The sequence below is a fragment of the Poecile atricapillus genome, chromosome 3 (assembly GCF_030490865.1).
Source record: "Poecile atricapillus isolate bPoeAtr1 chromosome 3, bPoeAtr1.hap1, whole genome shotgun sequence".
NCBI lineage: Eukaryota > Metazoa > Chordata > Aves > Passeriformes > Paridae > Poecile > Poecile atricapillus.
In genome coordinates this window covers 41,781,713-41,804,156 of record NC_081251.1, presented here as the reverse complement: position 1 = coordinate 41,804,156, position 22,444 = coordinate 41,781,713, and the positions used below count along the sequence as shown (strand labels likewise).

The window sequence follows — 22,444 nt, the reverse complement described above, 5'->3', positions numbered from 1 at the left end:
AAACAAAATCATCTAATCAGCTGGGTAGTTAGACAGTGGAACTCTCTACAGGGAGCTGTTTCTAAACAGAAAAGTGCTTTAAAAACTGTTCAAAAATGGAATAAAAATCCATTTAAAGATAGCAGAGTGCAAAGCCAATACCTTTAACTGAAGACTTTGAGATGCAATAGTTAAAAAATTTAGGAGAAATTTATATGGTGCTTCTTCCTCATTGCCACATTTTGCCCTTCAGCACTTGCTGTTACCTAACCTCAGAGACATCTGATCTTGATGCTTCAGTGCTTTGGTTTCTGGGACAGCTACAGAGTGGCAAAATCTGAAATACATCCAACTTCATTGAGTTGACACCAAAATTAAGACTTAGAATGAGTGTATTCACAGACCACTGTGAATTCCTTCCTGCAGATCTGAGTTTTGGTTTGGTTTTGTGGGGTTTTTTCCTCCTAAAAATTAGCAGAATAGTAAATGGTAAATGATTGTCAATGAAGGTATGGAGATGTCCTTTTCCTTTTTTTGCTGAAATTTTGCCAGTGGGCATAATAGAATGTAAAAAGGAATGAAACAAACAGGTGGTTAAGGTACGTAGTTGAGAGGAATAAGTCCTGGGGCAGCTGACCAGCTGGCAAGCAGAAAATACCTATGGCTGTCTTTTCTGGAAATACAGGAAGAAAGATAAGATGCAGGAGATGTGATTTAATTAGACCAAAAACTTTAACTTATCTGGGAACTATCATCAATAGCTCATACAATGCAGGTCACCATTCCTTCCCTAATGGTTTCCACCTGATAGAGCCCTCCCTGACAACCACAGCTGGGCTCCAGCTTGTTGCTGGGATGTCTCCTTTCCCCAGAGAGCTTAGGAAATGATTTGCAGTGCTGGACAGTGGATATACCTTCCCCAGGGTGTGTGCTTTACTTGCATGTGCTTGCAATTTTCCTCTGAAGACAGGAATGTAGAACGTGGTGACTTTTTCGTCTGGACAAACCTCTTAATCTTTTGCCTTGAAAGAAAGGGCTCTCGGAAGAGATGAAAAATTCCTTCAGAATCCTTCCTAAAAAGAAAAAAACCCTCAGCTGGCTGACTGAATGGCTGATTTGGGTATAGGGCAAAGCACAGGAGATTCTGTCTGACTTGGGACAATTCTAGTAGCATTAATTATTTCAAAAGCTTCACAGGAATAAGACCATAGTTCTATGGTGCTGAAATAATAATTAAAATCCACTGGTTTCCAAAGGAAACAGAAAATTGCTTATTAGGTTGTAAGAAAGGTTCCTTGCTCTTACCTTAACAACAAATATTCCATTTATATGTATATTCTTTTCTTTGTGTAATCTGACCCAATTATACAACAATAACAGACATTATATTAGTGAAAAAGGCACATATATGTAAAAAATGAATGTGTTACGCTATATAATAAGTTCAGTATATATTATCAGTAATATTTTTATGCCATTTTCTTATCTACAGAAATATCAGAGAGAAAAAACTAATTTTTCAAAAACTGACCCCAAAAGCTATCCTATTTATATCTGTTGACACTTTTTTGAAAATCAAGACCACCCCCTCTGAAATATCATTCAGCTTGATAAAGTTTGTGATATAGTACTTATAAAAAAAAAATATGGGGACCAAAATGAAATAAATAACAATAAAAGCTGCTAAGCACAGTGCTCAATGATGGCAACTCAGTCTCTGCAAAATAAGGTAAAATTATGTGATGCTGATTATTGCTGTAATTTAAAATTATACAGTAGGTTGGATAAATGTTGCACTCAAAATTGCATTCTGTAAGTGATGAAACACCATTGTTTACATTTGAACTGTGAAAAATAAGAAGAATTTTATGACAATTGGTGCAATTGGACAGTACAATGTCAAGATAATAAATATTTCTACTCATCAATTATGCCATCGGTAGCTAAATGCCTAATACATAGTTGAGGCAATACTGGGAAATTAGATCATTCATACTGTTTTAATGTAGGATAAATTTTCAGTCCATAAGAACTTTACTTGAGCACTAGATGGCAGCAAATATTTAGAAATTAGTCTAAGTTTTTTTGACCACATATTACTGAAGTTGGGGGAAGAAGGACAGTGCAGTATTAGATTTCAGTACCAGATCTGAAACTGTAAATTTGTATTTCACAATTGCTTTTTTCCTTCAGTTTTGCTTTTAACTTATTAAAATAATTCATTACAATAGAATAGAATACCAATAGAATATGATATTTGAACAAATGAGGGAAAGAAAAAGTGAGGGGTGTTTTGTTTTGCTTTTTGTCTTCATGGTCTTCAGTAAAAAGAATATTATGTTTTCATGATTATGAAAATGATTGTTTAATATGCTACTAGTGGACTATATTGTTAAGCTATTTCTGGTTGTGCACTGAAAGATATTAGAGTCATGCAAAGAAACCAAATGCTCCAAATAATCTGTGTACAAATCAAGAAACAGTAACCTGTGGGCTCTATTCCATGTTCTCCCTGTAGTAGTCTGTTGAGAACTGAATGCTTTTGTTGCTACTTTCAGTGCATTATGTAGCTATATGCTTTGAAAAGCAATACAGTGGGACTTCCCCTAACCTCCTTATGCTTTTGAAGAACAAAATACCACTTGAAAAATGTGTTAAGCAAAGCCTTGGATTACTCCATGCTATTAGACATTGACATTAACAAGGTTTTGCTGGATTTAAGTTTACTTGAGGCAGATACGGCTTTCATTCTTAATTTTTAGCAGATATTTATGTTATTTGAAAAAGAATGTCACTATTGTTATTAAAGCCTAGGTACTTCGGTCTGAACACGCATATGTACTCAGTTCTATAGGCTTTTTTTTATTATTATTTCTGCCAAGTCACATGGCAGATTTATATAAAATCCAAACACCAATAAAACAAAAATAGCTTTAAAAAAACAGTAATGGATCACAGAACTTTGGTAAGAGAGATTTTTGCTTGTTTTAACAACCAGCAACAACCAAAAAAAGTTTCTTCATGGGACATGCAGGAAATATTAAATTTTTCTGTTAAAATCAGGTTAACTGGAATTAAGTGGTAAATGCTTCTCATGAATGTAGCCAGTACGAAACAGAGCTGAAGTTATCAAGTGAAAATGTGTGTGTGGTCAACAATTTGGTGATAAAAGTATTGAATTTTCAAAAAATAAAGAAGTCACTTGGTACAAAAAATGGTTTGGTATACCTAATTTAGCCTTAAAATAAAAATAAACATGTTTTCATATATATATTTGAATATTACCTGTTCAATTTTGTTATATTTTGATATAACAAAAATCTAGCAGGTACCTGTATGTTTGACTTACAGCTACAAAAGGAGAAAACTATTTATAAAGACTCTATATAAAGAGATTGCCAAGTATGAGGAAGAAAAATCCGTAAGATTCTTGGTATCATTTTGTTTTGGACCTGATAGTGCTTTCACATTGGCATGATGAAATTAATCTTTTAAATCTAGATACTTTTCTTTTCAGGTAATCTTCTTTAAATTACCTTGGCCATATCCACTACAGAATTATTTTGCTTTGTCTTTTTATTTTTATAACAAGTGTGCTCAATAACATCTTTTAATTGTAGAAGTCATAAGACGTGTAAGACAGATCATTTATGGTCACTGTATCTATAGTATTGTGTCAAAGCAACCCGTGTTATTGCATGTTCACAAGATAAAGATGCATAAATTGGTCAAGTTATTGTTTTAGGATTATTTCAAAATTATTTAAATTGGAAATTTCCCTACACTTTCTTTAATCTCATGCTAATACTCTGAATCTGTTTTCAGCCAAGAACTTATGTACAGCTGTAACATATATACTTAATTTTCTCTCTTTTCCTATTTCCAGATTGCTCTTGGCACAGTAACTAATGTGGAAGAAGCAGTAAAGTGGATAAGTTACACTTATCTTTATGTACGGATGAGAGCAAATCCATTAGTATATGGCATCAGTCACAAAGCTTATCAGGTATAAAATGCGTTTTAAAAAAAATCTGTAACCTGTTCTGAGTCTCTAATCCTTCCCTGATGTGAGGATAAATATTTGCTATTTCTACTTAACCTGACATCAGCAATTCTTTTAAAGTGCTTAGAAAAAGGAAGATATTTTCTGTAGCAGCGTGTTTTTAACACTGAATTATGAGGCCCCTTCTGTTCACATAAAAATACATTTTAACTGGTCAAGTTATGCTCCAAAGGACACCACTCATTCTTATCACACAGTTACTGTAACTTAGGCTGTTTTCAGTGTTTCAGTTTTGTAGACTAGATTTAAATGATAAAAGAAAGCATTTTTGAGTTGCTTGATTCCCCCTCACCAGTCAGCTTTTGTTTTAGAATGTTTCATGGCTTAATATTTTATAAACTATAAAATAACATTTTAAATTGGGTGATATTTTCTTTCATATGATTTATTGATCATAAGATTTTTTTATTAATTTATTTGGAAATTTTTTTGTTTATTTACAAGCATTCCATGCTGTGATATGAATCAGAGCACATTTACATAAGGGTTTTTTCCAAGTTTTTTTCCATTGTCTGTAATTTTTAGGAAGATTAATAGTTTACAGATTATCTAAATATTACCTTTTTCTTTGTATAACTTTTTATAAGCATTTAATGTTAACATAGTTAAACATGGTTAATTGAGCCTAATGCTGTTCAAACTCACAACTGTATGGTAATTCCAACTTATTTCGTGTCAAGATCCATTTTGTAACTTCGTAATTTATTTTGACATTATGAGCAGCAGTTTGTTAGGTCATGGAGACATGTAGAGGTCTATGTCAGCAGACAGTTCTTTAATATTTTTTGTCTCTGATAGCAGAAACTGCAGTGGAAATAGGTGTGCTATTGCTTAAGGAAGCTTCTGCAGACACCTTTAGACCTCTGGTCATCTCAAATTTCTTTTCCATAAAAAGCCATATAGTAAATTACTTTATGTTAATATAACAATATATAATGCAGGGCACAAAGTAATAGATAAATGAGAAGCAAAAATTGATTTGCTAGTGAGAAGAATGTTGTTGTTCCATTAATATAAATTCCTTATTTTTGTTTCACTTTCAAATTCTAGATTAAAAGAAATTTAACCATGGTGATAATAAGTGGTGCAAAAAGCAATAAAACACCAACAGAAATATTTTGAATAAATTTTAAAAATAATGAACAGGAGTTTCTCCCCTTCCCCCTGCTTTAGTGTTTCTATTTAGCTGCTGAGAAGGTGAGGATTTCCAGCACCTGTTATATTCTTCCACTAACCTTCTTTCTACTCCTGTTTGATGTGCTGATACTAGAAATTAATATTTTTGAGTTAAGACAGTAACAAATTATATCAATGTGAAGTGTTACTCATTCATGTAGGAGCAAAACCGGTGCAAATGCCCTGGTTTTCTAGACAAACCAGTTTTAAACATCAAAGCTTATGTGTGATATTGTATGGCTGCCATTGTACAGATGCAGGTATAACCAAAGCTTTGGCCAGTTAGACCATTCTGGGTGTAGATATCCAATTTTCATAACTGGTGTCTTCGTGTACTTTAATAATGTTGCAGTATGCCAATTTCTATCTCTGTTTTTACTGACAGTCAGTGTTATCCATTCAGAATCCCTGTATCCCTGGATCACATCTCCTAGCTGTTTGATGAGACTGAGATCATGCAAACTCATTCTCCGTTCCCTTTCCACTGGTGCTCGCAACATCCAGTTATTACTTTAGGGCACCCACACAACAGCATGCACATCTTTAGTACCCAGGATCTTTCTGGGCTACACCCAAGAGGAGGCTTCTGCAGGTCCACTGCTTTATGATTTTTCAAGTTGTTTGCCAGAAATGCCAATAATGCCTATTACTGGTCCATGAAAATCGCCAAAATTAATGATGAGCAGCAAGAGAAAGCAAAGAGTGGAAGGAAAAAGTGGTGAAAATGCAAATGTTATATTAGTGAAGCCTGTAGTATGAACTACAGGCATTTTCTCATGCTGCTGGATTCCAGTGAGAAGGTGCCTGGATTAAATAAACTCTTTCATCTGTTTTCTCCTTTTTATTGTTTCCACTCTTTGGTGTTCCCACAGTTAAGCATAGCTTTTTATCACCATAAAACTTATGTTTAGATATAAAAATTAGAGGAACTTGTGCCTAACATTGCTCTCAGTAAGTTAGAGAAAACAGTGTGGATAATAATACTGTACTTTATCATGAATAGTAATGTACTTTATCATGCATTCTTAAATTTCCATATGCATATTTCAGACCTGCTCAGTTTCTTGCTGTGGTCATGCCAAGGTTCATTTTAAAGAGAATGGCTTAATGCTGTTCTAGGCTGAATCCTTTATTCTGAGGATTTCTAATTATGCAAGTTCAACAAGAAGGGTGCTAACCATGGATTCTCTAAACTCAAATATTGTTTCACAGCTTTTTCATGTTGGTGACCTTTCCTTTAAAGTTAAAACTTTGCAAAAATGTTAGTGTGCTGTTGCAGCTTTAGCTTTTATGTAAGACAAAAGATTGGCAGGTACTTTGGACTGCTAAAGGAGTAGGGAATCATTTTGATATTTTTTTAATTTTTTCCCCCACAACAGTTTTAAGAAATGTTGAACATCTGGCATCTAGATCACTTTCTTTTGACCAACTCTGCTCTGAAATCTGACCTCAATGCATGACTTACTATTGAGAAAAGAAGTCTAGACCTTTGCCATCTTAGCTTTTGACTTGAAACTAAGGCAAGCCATAACTAAGGAGAAACAGCTTCAGGGTAACTGGCAAACATGGAATACTAGGAACTAGTCTCGCAGCTGCTTTGTGGAGATGACTACATTTGTCTGCAGCTTCAGCAACCATGAGATGATGTACTTCTGCACAAAGGTGAAACTGAATCCTGGCCCATGGAAAGCCAGAGCAAACCAAGGCATAACAATTCTTAAAGCCTGCTCCTTTTTGCTGTCTTGGTCAGGCATCTCTGTTTCAGATTTATCAAGAGGGCTGGTGTGACTTATTCTGTAGGAAATCTGAACTATACATGAGCCCTGAAATAAGATACTGCCTGTGGACTAGAACAGTGTTTTAGTCTTTTAAACTAATTATTGCTTCTCTAATTAGAGCCATATCTCAGGTGCACATATACCAGAAGTTTAACATAACTACAAATCCCTTATCACTCATCCCTGTCAGTGTGGGCATCCCAAGTGCCTCATGTGGAAACACACAATTATACGGCAGTCCTGCTCAGATGGGAGTTTTGCCCAGCCTTTTATGTACTAATGAGATAATTGCATGATTAGTTGGACAAAATGTCCAAGTTCCTGAACTTTGATATGAATAGAATTGGTGTTGGGCACAGGAATCTCCTTGGTGTGCTTTTAAAATGAATGTTACTGTACATCTGCAACTCACTAATTAGAATACCCCAATTAACATACCAAAGGCTTTTGGGGATGTTAAAAGTTTTTTTGCTAGGAAACATTCAAGCTATGCAGTTTGAAGCTTAATCTATTATCAATGCAATTAATGCCATCCTCACATCAGCTACACAGAAAGGTATATCTTCAGCCATTTTCAAAAACAGAAGGTGGTATAAGATGAAATGGTTTTGTGAAGTGATACAGTAATGATAATTTCATGAAGAATATGTTATCATTAAAACATCTTCCAAGAATTTTAGTTTAAATTTGTTTCATAATCCTGCTACTGTTTCATAAATAATATTGGACTCCATTGTACTGCTAGTCCCAAATAATTGTAAAAGAAATTTCATTCTGATTATTTTGTCCTGTGTGTACAGGTTTTAGTCTGTAATGTCAATGTAACTGTTATTGAGATCTTAAGAAAGTAATTATTTAATAAGCGTATCTTCCTTTTATCAGATTTTTGACTTTGTGTGACTGGTTTATCTCAAGAAAATTATTTATTTAACACTTCATTTATGCAAATAAATGCCTGTGTTTCATGTCTAGATGGATCCAGGTCTAGAAAAGCACAGAGAACAATTGGTTATTGAAGTTGGCAGAAAGCTGGACAAAGCCCGCATGATTCGCTTTGAAGAACGGACTGGCTTTTTTTCTTCAACAGATTTAGGCAGAACTGCTAGCCACTACTATATTAAGTACAATACTATAGAGGTAAAAGATGATGTCCTGTTTCTGGAGGGTTTTTTTCCTTCTGTTTTAACGTATACCTGAAATAGTTGTAAGATACTACAGAATATGTAGCTGATTTGTTCACTGTATTTTCAAATCGTATTTACTGAAATGGGGGGAGAGGAAATAGGAAAAAGAAAGAAACTTTATATCAAGCAATACTGGAAATTAGACTCAGTGTGAAGTGAGATTTGAAATTTCTATAGTCTTTCTGACTTCTTTCAGGAGAATTTTAAGAAACATTTTGATATTCATGGTGTGCGCAGCCATTAGTACATGATAGCACATTGCAGTGTAGTGTCTGATAACAGGTGACATTCTCTGGGAGAAAGTCCTATCATGTTGATAACCTTGAACAACTTTAACCCTGTAATCAGATTGTGTTGTAAACATGTACAAAATTTTGTAGTATTGGACACTCGATTTGATGTACACATACATCTCAATTTATTTTTTTTAACAAATAAGTGTTTTTCTTGAATAAAACCTAAAGACTCAGCATTAATAATTATTAACTGTTTACTATCACTGTGTATAATTAGTCTCACATATTTATTCAGTCAGATATGTCCTAGACTTTTTTTAAATGTCCACATTGCATGTCTCTTGATTTTGGGGTGGCCAAAGCACTGTTTTTCTGAAACTGCTGAAAATTCATTATGGAATTTGCTCCTGTTTGAATTGTATCACCCTGGTCTTGCAACATTTTAGACATATATGCCTTTTAAATTCTTGGTTAAGGTTTCTTTGTTTCCTGCTATATGTATATTTTTATTTTCAGTGACGAATCAATTCTTTTTATTTTTAATAGACTTTCAATGAATTGTTTGATGCCCATAAAACCGAAGGTGATATTCTTGCTATAGTATCAAAAGCTGAAGAGTTTGAACAGATAAAGGTAAAGCTAAAGAATGTCTTGAAACTAGACACTTCTGTAGTAGTTACTCCATAAATATTGCTTACAGAAATAAGTTTTGTTAAATGATAAGCACCATTAGAAAACATTAGAAAACATTAGAAAATGTTTTCTAAGTAAACAAAATATGCTCTCACTCAATTTTATACATAGTTCAGCTTGAACTGTAGTGCACATTTAATAACTAGTTATGGATCTTTGAGTAATTCTTTTAAATGCTTTTAAGAACTTTTCAGCTCTTCAATTATTAACAGGTGAAGCTAAGTGTCCATTTGAATAGTGTGCCTAGGGATGAGATAGTTTTTCTGTTTGAAGTTTAAAGCATTATTGAATGTCTCCGTGAACAGTTTGCTTTATCAGGAACGAGGCAGGACTCACTGAAGTGAACTCTGATATATTTTCTGCAGAGAGCAGTATTAGATTGGCAGAATGATAAATTCCCATAAATTCAAACCTGAAATCTAGAAAGTTGTCTTAGCAGATTTTATGTGGGCTGGAAGATTACTGTTCTATTGAACTCAGTTCAATTCCAACATCCCTTTTTGCCTCCCGTGTGGGTAGGACACAAGGTATTACATTCCAAGCTGGCATGAGCTTGTTTGCCCATGCTTCCGTCGCACAGAGGCACGAGCCAGACTCCACAGGGTTTGTTAGCTTGGGCTCATTGCCATTTTACCACAATTATACAAGTTGCAGATCAGAGCTGGCTCTCATTCACCTGGCTCTGCGAGCTGGCAGTGTGAATCCCTCACCATCTACATATTTACATATTTGCACACATTGTCTGGGTATTACCGTCTCTTTATCTAATGGAGAAATTCTATTTTGCTGTAATCTCTTCTATTATAGAAGATAATAAGCAGTGAGGTTTCACAGTCATACATGGAACGTTTTCCAAGCTAGAAGGGTTTTTTTATGATAGTGATACTGCTTGACTAGGTCTAAATTTAGTGTAATTTAATATTTAAAAGGCAAGCATATGGAAAATATGATGTGATATGTTTCTATATTTGTAATAAAGTTAGTAGTGATGCATCTTGACTAAAGTACACTTTTTCTAGTTTACTTTCTCAGATTTGTATGGTATGGTATCAGTGCACCATCATTTCCAGATTTCTGTGATTCATTTGCCATGCAGCTCTGAATGTTAAAATTAGTAACTAGTTTTCACAAGAATAACTCAGGATTTTCCCTTCTATATGATAGAAATTTTAGCTTTTGATAAATGAATCACATTTCCATAATGCCTTTAAAAATTCTGAATTTTGAGATATGTAATTCAGCAGTAGCTGAAATACAGATCTGGATTAGACCTGTATTGTGCTGTGCAAGAGCAGAAAAAAATTATCAAAAATGATGTTGTAAGCAGAGCGTAGTATTCCCCTGAAGGTGGAATCATCTATGATGGTTCTGTACTTCGTGTCTTTTCTGTAGGACTAGTGACTATGAAGTTGGGAATTTTAACCCAATTGTCTTAGGGTCTTTTGTATGTCAGGTAGTCAGTTCCAAATGAAAATTGCTTTCAGATGGTTCCCTGCAGGGACCAAACATTTACCCTCTTTAAATAAGTTTTACACTAACAGACTATCAGTAAGTCAAAGAATATGTAGATTTATGCTGTTTTTGCCATGTAAGGGTCATCAGTTAGAATGTGAAATGTTATGCATTATTCAAACCATAGATATTAATATTTCTTTACTCATATTAAGACTTAATCTTATTAACAGTGAAAATTTTAATATGATGAATCATAGTACTTCACAGTTTTGAATTTAAAAATGTATTATACCACATGCAAACTGTGTAACTATAATGAGTACATTTAATGTTAATTCAAGATTGCCCTAATCCAGATGGACAGAAGTTTTACTCTGGTCAAATAAAAAATAAAATCTCATCAGATGAAGGATGATAAGGTCACAAGATTCAATTTTTGTGGCATATCAAATTTTTGTATGTCAATGGCAACCTTAATAGATGGTGATGAATAACAAAATGTAATTGTGTCCCTATTAAGATAGTTTCAATTATGGTCTATTAGCTATATTGTGGAAGATGTAGATTTACAGCTTTTATCTTCTTTTTTTTTTCTCCTTAAAACTAGAGACTCCATTTAAAAGTAATATAACTATGTTACAAGGAAAATTTGATTTTAGTGTAAAAATTTTTATCAAATTGCTTCTGCCTCTTCATAATGTCAAATTATGTTTTAGGTGAGAGAAGAGGAAATAGAAGAGCTAGATACCTTACTAAATGATTTCTGTGAACTTCCTGCTCCAGGAGGTGTGGAAAACAATTATGGAAAAATTAATATCCTCCTTCAAACATACATTAGCAGAGGGGAGATGGACAGCTTCTCCCTTATTTCGGATTCTGCATATGTTGCACAGGTAAAAATACTATTTTCTACATATTTGTTGCGGTCTTCTGCTGTTTTAGTTCTCCCAAATATTTACAATTATGCAAGTAGGCCCTGATCTGTGTATTTTTTGTACATTTTTGTGCAAGTTTATTTGAAAATCAAAGCCTTGTGCTTGTGCATGCATGTGAGCTGTAACACTTGAGTAGAAAAGTTTTGCAAAAGTCTACCTTGAGAGACTATGGCAGTTTTTGTTAATCATGAATGTCCTTTTTTGTTTGTAGTACCCCTGTAGTCTTATTATATTTAGTTGCTCTGTGATTGCACAGAGATTATATTCTCTAAATTTCAGGGTTTTCTTCTGAAAGAAGTGAAAAACTGTTTTAATCTATTTTTATACTTTGTGTGATTTTTATACTTCATTCTGCAAAACATCATTTGTGTTGGATTCACATACCTTGGTTTGCTCACAAAAGGTGTGCTATTGTAGTTCTGGTGCTAGATGTAATCTAGCAAAAAATGTGCAGGTTTACATACCAGTCTATGTATTTGTTTGTTGGCTTCATTTGACATCTAAAGGGTTGATTGTAACACAGCCTGTTTAGTTACCACACGGGCATGTACACAGGTGGACATGACACAGAGATCTATTTAGACAACTGTGGCCCCAAAAAAGTTGTACCTTTTAGCCTGTCTCTCTCTCACTCTTCTTTTTCCTTTTTTTAACAGTCAGCAAAGATGTTGCATGGAATTATTTTTGTCTCATCCTTGCAAAACTGCTTTGGAAAGAGTTAATCTAAAGGTTGCATTTATTTGGTACTAAAGATGAAATTTAAATATTCAAAATTATACATAGTCTTTAGTATTACTATTTAGTATTACTATTTTCATAGTAGCATAACCTTCTTCAGAAATACTTGTATTTTGTAGCACCTTTGGATATAAATGAGAAAATGCTGACTTGATTGTGCACATCATAAAAACTGTGGAACTTGCACAAGAAAATAATTTTTAGTACAATCCTTTTAATCTTTGCTTTCAAGGCAATTGCTTTTATTTGTCTGTCTCATTTATAGCATGTTTGGTGAGGCAGCATGGTCTTCTCAGATCTTCATAAATTGTACTTGTGGAACCAGCGCTACAAAGTGTGATTTTTTTTTCTTTTACTTGGATATTGACTATTAAGAAAATTATTTATCCTTTCTAAGTAAGAGGAATGTGCTTCTTTAGTAACATATGCTTCCTATCATAACCAAATAATTTTCTATTTTTTATTCTTGTTGGCATAGCAGAGCCAGTACGGAATGATTATATTCTATTCAATGAATCAAGAACATAATTCCTAATCCAGACATAGTACTGGTAGAGAAAAAAAAAAAAAAAAACAACAAAAAACCATAGCTGCATAATACAGCTTGAAAAGTTTATGAAAGGAATATCATAACTTAGATTTTCAGGATAAGACTGACCTCATTCAAACTTATGTTAATAATTATTTTTCTAAGTCAAAAGCATATTTGTACAGTTTGCTTATACACTATTCTCAGAGTATAGTGAAATGTTTTTAAAAAGTCACTACTGTTAAGCTTCTGTGCAAATGTGAAATTCAGTGTGAAATGGGATGTTATTATAGAAACATAAACTAGAAAAAAACAAAACTTGAATTTCCACATGAAGTGAATTTGCAGGTGTCTGTTATATGGGGGGTACATTAAGTGAATTTACTTCAGAAGTGATTGATACACAATGAATTTTGAACTCCATACTGTTAGCATAACTGTGATCAAAGTTCTATGGCAGACCTGACACTACAATTTTAATTGGTTGCACATGTTTCTTTTCATAATTTCAGAATGCAGCCATGAGGTAGTTCTGCCACTAGACAGTGACGGAAAAAATAGTTTTCAAAAATGCTTGAAATTAGTTTCAAAAGAAAAAAATCTATTGCTATGGTTTGTCAAAGATGAGTCTATGGGATCCTTTTCATTTTACAAAGGATATTGAGAGAATTACAACAGTTTTGCTTTTCTTTTTTTTTCCTTTTCACTTTCCAGAATGCAGCTCGCATTGTTCGAGCTCTTTTTGAGATTGCCCTGAGGAAACGTTGGCCTGCCATGACATATCGGCTACTGAATCTCAGCAAAGTCATTGACAAGCGGCTGTGGGGCTGGGTGAGCCCTCTGAGGCAGTTCTCAGTGTTACCACCATCCGTCCTCTCCAAGCTGGAAGAGAAGAACCTCACTATAGACAAGATGAAGGACATGAGAAAAGATGAAATAGGTGAGAAAACCAGCAAGGCTGATCTGCTTAAACTATTAGAAACCAATGGGCAAGTAAGAACTAAATCTGAGCCGTGCATCAATATTCCCACTCTGGTCTGGAAGCCGTGGAGCCACATACCACACATTAATATGGTTTGTCCAATAAATAAGGCTTTTCCCAGTCTCAACAGCTTGTAAAATGGCACAGCTCCGAGGATAAGGCCAGCCCATGTCCCGGTAGTCACAGAACACAGATGGAAAGGAGATGGCTATTGATAAGTGTTTACGTGTATATGTGTATACATACATATTTATGTTGACCTCTGTGCTTCCCTTTCTGCCCACCTTACATAACACACTACTATAAAATGCATCTGTTTACTTTTGCTAGTTGGCACAATATGCCCTTTTTTTTAACTATTAACGTGAAAAAGAATAAAACCAGATTATTACATCCAGGTATGCTATCGGTAAATGGCCTTTTCTGAAAGACTGCATTAATTTTCATTGAACATGGAGAATTCATTGTCACTGGTGTCACTGCAACAAAACCTTAATGGAATTTTTGAAAGGACTTGACAGTCCAATAATGAGAAAATCCACAAGCCTACTGATAGACATAATGACAATTTCTAGTAAGTCTGTATAAACTATTGTGCATAAACTGCCCACCAGCTGGTTGAAGTAGAAAAAAAAAATCACTTGTAATGCATTTCTTTTTCCATAGTGTATTATTTTTTTATTTGGACGTCATTTGCACCTGCTATTGTATATTTTTTTTGATAAAAAAACTGCCATTTTTGAAAAAATCTCATTTTAGAATAAAAATACCATTCATAGTCACTGCTTAGAAGCTGTCACATCTAACTTAATGTTTCTTTCATTTGCAAGAGATTTACTTTCCTAGCTAGGAAAACTTTGTTATGTACCTAATCTAGGCTGGAAAAAATTAAATAAATATGTGAAAGTTTGCAAAATTAGAGGCTATGTTTTCATTTAATAAGTTAAACCAAAAGACTATGACAAAATTCTAGATGCTTAGTTTAATTGCATTTTCACATAGTAATATTAAATGTATTAAAAGCACTGGATTTTATTTGAAGTGCTAGCATTACAATCTTTTATTCAGTTGTGTTATAGCACTTTTTAATTCACATCTGTTAATGTTTTCTGTATTTGTGATCTCTTTTAATGCCTAGTGTTCTTTTCCATTAATTGTATTAGTGGGGTTTTTTTTTACTTTGTTGTTGTTGTTTGGTTTTGTGGAGCTGTTTTTAGTTTGGTTTTGGGTTTTTTGTTTATTTTGTTTGTTTGGTTTTTGGGTTTTTTTGGGTTTTGATTTTGGTTTTTGGTTTGGTTTGGTTTTTTCTAATTGTTCTTTCTCCCCATACCCTCATTTGAGAATGAGGAGATTTTGTTTAAAAATACAAAAACAATTTTGCTTCCTTCAATGTATTTGAACCAGTATTGACAAGATGTAAATTTATCTATATATACCTGCAATTTGTCTAGTTTTGGTTTATATTAACTTAATTTGAAAGTAGATGAGACATGGGATTTAACTGTGAAAATAGGTCACTGCTGACCATACATGGTATTTCATGTTCTTTGGCCTTATAAATATCAAAGAAAGTTGATCTGTGTATCCCTGTGAAGAAGTTACTTGGCACACTTCTCCTATCTGGCCTCTCTCTCTGAGGCATGTGAAGGAAGCCACCTTAGCTTTATTTCAAATTCTAAGCCATGTTGAAATGGGAAAAGGCACAACTTCCAGGTACTGCCTTGTTTTCTTACTCCACAGGGCTAGTTTCAGTCTTTGTGTTCCTTGCTTTTTAAATGTTACTGAGACCTTGGAGATAGAGAAGCAAAGACAGGAGCTAGCTGGCTAACTCAGCCTGTGGCATACGGGAGATGAAAGCATCAGATGGGTGGAGAGCATGTTGTGTGCACAGATCCTGGATTCCAGGGTACCATGAATTGATCAACACCAATTATGAGCTATCGCAGTGTAACCACGAAGTTTTCAGAAAGTCAAGAAATCACTGTGTTAGCTGAGATAAACAGTCCCTTTATTTTCAGAATGCAGATGACAAAGATTTTAGAAAATGCAAAATTTATTCTTTTTTCTTTTTTTTTTTTTTTGACATGCCTATTTTCTTAGTCAGCTTTTGTTTAGAGGGTTTAGTATTTTTCAGATGTCATTGATGGTTTCTTGTAATGTGACTACTAAAAAATAAAAAGAAGGGGCTTATAGGGAGAGAGTTTTATATTTTGTAGAAGCTGGGAGAGGAGCCTTATTTTCCCCTGCCACAAAAGTGTAAAAGAACCTCAGTGCTGTGCTGCACAAGCACAGTTCACCTCACACATTGTGATAAAGAAGGTCATTTTTGCCATGAAAAATTATACCTGCCTACATGTTTTTTGGAGTCATATATTTGAATATTTGTCATCTGCCTTTATTTAACATGATTTCTGAAGTTTTACCTCTAATTGCAAAAGATAGTCACTGTGCAAGTATGCTGTAACTCTGCATATATCATCAAAGTGTACCAACATAAGGGGTTTGGTTTTTAATAGCCCACTTGTTGGAGATGCAATTATTTTGCCGACAGCAAATTAAACTGATTAAATATGTATTAAAACTTTTGGTTAGGGGTTTGATTCTCAAGCAGGGTCACCGTTCATTACTGCAGATATAAACACCTGTGTCAGACAAATATAGCTGCCAGTTTATTAAATAAGAAAAGCTGAAAAGGAAAAGTCAGTATGAAAAAAAAAAAAAAACCAGTTTCAAGATGCTATGCTCATAAATGTCTCGTAATTGCAAGAAAAGGTTTGTATCACCTTTTCACTTTGCACATAATGCAAATAATAGGACTTCTCCTTTTTCATTTTTTTAATCTTTTTTTTAAAATGGACAAGTATGCACAGAACCACATAACAATACCAGAAAGTATCCGTAGCAATTGATAAGGTAGATTTCAACAGGGAGTATTTATGACCATCACACTTAAAATCTAAAATATGCTCCTCATAATTACATTAACAATTTCAGTGAAAATGTAGTAAATAAGCCGTATTTTTTCCTAAATAAGCTAGAAAGTGGAATAATTTCAGTAAAAAAAGAAATTACTGTTACATACTTTGTTTTATATTCAAAATGAAGAGCAAGGAAATAGAGATTTGAGCTGTAAAATACAAGTAGGACATTTTTATAAATAAATAGAATCACTTTATTGCCTTAGTTACCATGATTACAATAGAAAATAAAAAATATTGCAACATTTAATTTTTTTCATTTTCCTTTGTCTCAGTTAGACACTGGTATATTCTGACAACTCAGAACTGCTATGAGATATTTACTTATGTGCATTTTTGACCCATTAAGTGCCTTTGTTCAGTTTTATGAAAAGCCTTCTCTCTGCTTTTAATCACTAAATCACTACACAAAAATTGTAGAAGTTTGAATTAAGTAAAAAGTTAGTATTTGTGCTTTGAAAAAGAACTACATGGCTTGGTAAGAGCCTGATCAAAAAGTCAGGGAAGGAGAGGGAGCTAGCTTGACATAATGTTTTCACTGTGAATTCTTAACAGTTATTTTAACCCCTTAGTTATAGCCAACGGGGGGGTTAATACTGATTTTTTAAGGCTCTAAATTGCTAATTCAAGTTAAGTATTACAAAATATTCAGACATGCCAGGTCAAGAGAGTCAGACATTTACGTACGCAGGAGCAAAACAAGCAAGCAATAATACTTCTCTCTAAAAGCCTATTTGAAAGTCAGACTTGTACGCTTTTTCCTGGAAATGTAAATTCGTTACACCTAATGTTTTCTTGGCAGGTCATATGCTGCATCATGTGAAAATTGGGTTAAAGGTAAAACAGTGTGTCCATCAAATACCTTCCATCATAATGGAAGCAACGATCCAGCCAATCACCCGCACTGTGCTCCGAGTTCGGCTGAACATCGCTCCTGACTTCACATGGAATGACCAGGTAAATCAAGAGGGAGGGGGAGGCAAGATGAGAAGCGCTACTTTAGCTTCAGTAAAAGATGATCACTGGGAGTCCATAGCTGTTTGGATTTAAAAAAACAGTCTTTTTTTTAGCTAAAAAGCAAATTTGATAATAGGAGTGGGATGACCTTTATGACTTTTGTTGAAGAAAACAGGCAAAGATCATCTTTTCATTTCTGTTAATCCTTGTGATATTGGACTGTGTATAACAGGTTGAGGCAAATGCTTAATACTGGGTGTTCACAGTAGTCACACAGATTAGAGTGATGTGCCCAGAAAGGAGAAGTGAGAGAAGAGGAACATGAATGGCTCTCTGAGCTATGAATGAACGTCAAACACAGAAAAGCCTTGAAATGCAGTTCTTGTATGCCAGGTTCTCCTATTCCTCCTGGCTTCACAAATACACATTCACAATATCAGTGCCTTTTTCTGCTGGGACTTGTCTGAAAAAAAATTCTGAGATGTGTTTGGAATTATGCTCATCTCTCTTTTATAGAGCAAATTTATATGAAAGGAGTTGTACCAGACGCACATTTAGCTATACGCACGTCCTTTGATTCAGAATCTGTTAATTAGAAATACATTTAAGATAAATCTAAATGCAATATAAATGTCCACTTGGGGGCATTGTATTGTTGCTGTTACTTCTGAAACTTTCTACAGGAAAGAAAAGATACCTCCATGGGCAAACATAATTTTCTGCTTTTGGACTTAGGAGATTTATGCTTAAGATAAATTATTTTTAAATGTGGATATTAAGTATCTGTTCTTTTATTAAAAAATAATTTTAAAATCCCTTAGATTACCAGTTTACCTTAATCATAATTAAATGAGAGTTTTATTCCACAAACATTTAAATTACTTTAGAATTTATTTTCCCTGATGAAAAGTGTTTTATCTTCTTGTGGAGGTTTCACCAAATTATCTTATAAATGGGAGATTAGCAATCCAAATATAGAAAGTTTGATTTTGCTTGCCATCTAGATTTATTGAAGAAATATTTGAATAGATTCCTAACATGAATTATAACATGAATATCTTTTTGCCTTACTTATGTGCAGTGCTTCAGAAGGAAAGTAAAGCATTGTCTTTTAGGATTGAAACAAGTTTTTGTTGTTCAGTCTTTCATGCACTTTAGCTGTAATCTGCTAAAGACAAAAAAAATTACTGTTCTTCCTATTAAACTTTACCTTAATACAAAGTAATTTCTCAATCCATTGTTAGGTTTTTCTAAAAAAGCTAGGTTCTATATCTTTACAGGTTGAAAAGGGATCCACACAAAATTATACTGTTGTTTTGATTCTGAACTTCCAAATTTAGAGCAAAATTTTGTTTCAAGTCTATTTTCTGCCTTGACCCCTTTACACAGTTTTTCTGATAATTACTTTGGAAACATTATGACTGTTTTATCAATTAAGTTTATGGAGATGTTTTTATGTGAATTTGTTTATTGGTAATCATAAAAACTTGGAAAAGTTTTTTTTTCTTTTTTTATTTCTGTAATGTGGTGTTAATTTTCCTGTTTCTTCAGTAAATGAAGCTTCTATCACAGTAAATAACTAAAGCTGTTAGATTTTAATAGTCTCTGAAAATGAATAACTGTCTCAAATTCAAGCATAGACATCTGAAACTGCTTCTCTATCATCACATTGTTTTAACACACTTCTCGGGAGATGGCTATAGAAACTTACCAGTATACCTGTAATTGGTATTTAGTTCAAATGTTAGTTAGTTCGTTAGTTAATTAGTTGGTTGCTAAACTAAAAAGTTTAAAAGTGAGTTGCTAAAAAGTTCCATCTAAAGAATTGCAGTAATAAAATAAAATCAGTAATGGAAACTTTAAATACCATGCTTAGCTGAAATACCCTGCTTGGCTAACATTTCATGGGTTTAAGATTGTCCCTTTACCTGGATAATTAATTCTACAACAATCTCATCACAAACTTTGCTCTTGACGTTACAAGAGAAAGAAGAGACATTTTTGTAGTCGTGATATATGACATCAACTTCATTTTTAGTTTTCAGTACCGGGAGCCCTTAAGTTCAGTAAAAGCATGTGAGCCAATCCCAGATTCCTTATTCTATTGTTAGAAGCAAAGGACTATAAACATACCCAGACAGAGCAATTAAACCTTAATGCATCCAGGAGTCCAGCAGAAATGCAGAAAAATGCAAGTAGTATTAATTAGCTGAGTCATATATCAGACATATAGTTTTAGGGTGGTGGTTGCCCAAAATACAGGTGTGTGCAAGTTCTTAAGAGTCCCCAGAGTTCCTGAGAATCATTACTGGAGATGTTGTGTTTCCTGTTCCCATATTGTCCTACTTACCCCATGCAGGTTTTTCATGGGACTTTCCAAAATTAGATTGCTATTACAGTTAATAATAAAATTGCTGAGCTTTGAACTTACTTGCCTTCCTTAATTCTTCTTATCTCTCTTAAATGCTCCTAAACCGTGATGAAATAGTTTCACCATCACTTTTCAAGATACCACCTGCATGTCATTTCAGTTTCACAGCTTCAGTTCCCAATGAAGCTGCAAGTGAAATTCAAATGTAATAAAAATGAATGACTGTCCATCTATTTGTCTATTGTGCAACTGTGGTAAAGAAGAAAGAAAAGTACCTTAGTTTTATTCTTTGTGCACAGTTTTGTCCTCACAAACCAGAACAGACTGTTTTCTCGCACAGACACAGTAATGAATTATGCTGAAAATAATGTGTGCTGTGTGAATCAATACCAGATTCCTGGAGCATTAAAATTACCATTAGAAACAACTATGCACTTTGTCTTTTTTTCTATTAAGTTTAGGAAAAATTCCAACTTTTTTTTTCATCTCCTGGTTTTGCAACTTATCACAGTCCTCCTCAGAAACACCAGAAATCTGCATTCATTTAGTAGTATGTCTTCCATACTCCTTTAACATGCATTTTCCTTATTTTCTGAGATATTTAAGTAAAATGCTTGTATATTAGCAAAGAGTATTTATTCTGATAAAGAAACAAAAAATCTTAATTTAGCGTCATACTTAGCTATGATTTCTGGCATTGCAAAGTAAGGTACACAACAAAGCAAATAAAAATCTAGGTTTAAAAAGACATGTTGCCAGATGGCAGGGAAATCATCAAGTGACAGCTCTATTTATGTTCTTCTCACTTCACCTGTAACAATGGCTACATCTACAGCCTTCTGAATGCATTTACTGTATCTTTCTAGAGGAGAGGGGATGAGAGAGAGGAGAGGAATGTCACAATTCGGTGTCCAGTTTCTTTCCTGAGAGAATGTTTTTGACTGAAAATGAGCAGACAGCTGCAAACAACAATCCTCTATACAGAACCCAAAGGCAAAAGTACAGGGAGGAGTAAAGAGAATATGTTATTTCCTAGGAGCCTAGAGGGAACCCTTGGGGTTCAGTAAATTTAGAAACAGCTGAGGCACTACCTTCAGTTGCATTTGTATCATGTCCATTTATATTATATGTACCTTAAACAAACACTTATTAGCAGACTGATCAGATTAAAAATGTTATTTTTCTGTTACCCCTGATTTCTGTACTTGTGTTCCTTTATGAGCCTGTGTCATTCAGAAATACATCCACTGTTTCTAGCAAATCTAGAGAATCCTGTTAGAACTAAAACAAAGCTATCTTTTCTACTCATAAAGGTACATGGCAGTGTTGGAGAGCCCTGGTGGATTTGGGTAGAAGACCCTACTAATGATCACATTTATCATTCCGAGTACTTCATCATTCAAAAGAAACAGGTAATGGACTTCATTCAGAATGTCATAGCAAGAGAAAAACAGAGTTAGTGAGATGTGGATTTGTCAGGTCAAACAGTATTTTGACCTAAGCAGATCTTCAAGTCAGTAGTACAGCTTTCAAATTCAGATATCTTTGATCAGCTTGGGCTTCCACAATGTTTTCTAAGCTCAACTGTCCCTTTTTCTCTTCCTGCTTTGATGGGACAGTTATTTTCAGGTGATATAGAAAGACTGTAATGATTTTGTCTGTTAAAGAACAAGATGGAGACCCAGCCTTATTTTTATGTTTTGAAGACTACAGAAAAGAAGTAAAATATTTTATAAAGATATAAACATTTGCACACATACTTTATTGTTTTGTGTTAGCAATGCTTATGGAAGTGAGGCAAACTATCAAGTTACTGATTTTTCTGTGCAGTAATTATCCTCTACATGTTTGCACTAGGTCATTACTAAAGAACCTCAGCTGCTGGTGTTCACAATCCCAATTTTTGAACCTCTTCCTTCTCAATATTACATTCGAGCTGTGTCCGATAGATGGTTAGGAGCAGAGGCTGTATGTATCATAAATTTTCAACATTTGATTCTTCCAGAGAGACATCCACCACACACAGGTAACTTCAAAATTTGATAATTTTGCTTTAATTAATATTGCTTGTATTGGTTTGGGTTTTTTTTTTTATGGTAGTGCAATAAAACTCTTACTTCTGCTTCATTGGAGAAAAATTTTTGGAATTTCGCATTGCGATATTTCTTCTCCAGCTTTCTAAGCTTTTCAATTCCTGAACAAAATGCAGGAATTTTGGTTTCATCCCAATATAATACCAGCCTTTTAGTTACTCCAGATTTTCTATAAGCCATAAGAAAGCTGAACCTGTCATATAAAACTAAGCAAATCTCTGTGTTACAGTATGTCTTAGCTTAGTGCTTGCAAGAATTACCTTTCTTCTGGACTGGCTAAAAGCAATCTTTGTCTGT

At 34.0% G+C, this 22,444-nt stretch overlaps 1 protein-coding gene across 1 annotated transcript in view; it reads left to right on the top strand.

Annotated features, from left to right (window-relative positions):
* Positions 1 to 22,444, top strand: part of ASCC3 (activating signal cointegrator 1 complex subunit 3) — a 253,573-nt gene that overhangs the window by 156,725 nt on the left and 74,404 nt on the right. Inside the window, exons 17-24 of the mRNA XM_058835623.1 lie at positions 3,866 to 3,985; positions 7,969 to 8,133; positions 8,963 to 9,049; positions 11,281 to 11,457; positions 13,481 to 13,706; positions 17,529 to 17,683; positions 21,368 to 21,466; positions 21,912 to 22,080. Coding sequence (XP_058691606.1) covers positions 3,866 to 3,985; positions 7,969 to 8,133; positions 8,963 to 9,049; positions 11,281 to 11,457; positions 13,481 to 13,706; positions 17,529 to 17,683; positions 21,368 to 21,466; positions 21,912 to 22,080 — 1,198 coding nt within the window. The remainder of the gene's footprint in view (positions 1 to 3,865; positions 3,986 to 7,968; positions 8,134 to 8,962; positions 9,050 to 11,280; positions 11,458 to 13,480; positions 13,707 to 17,528; positions 17,684 to 21,367; positions 21,467 to 21,911; positions 22,081 to 22,444) is intronic.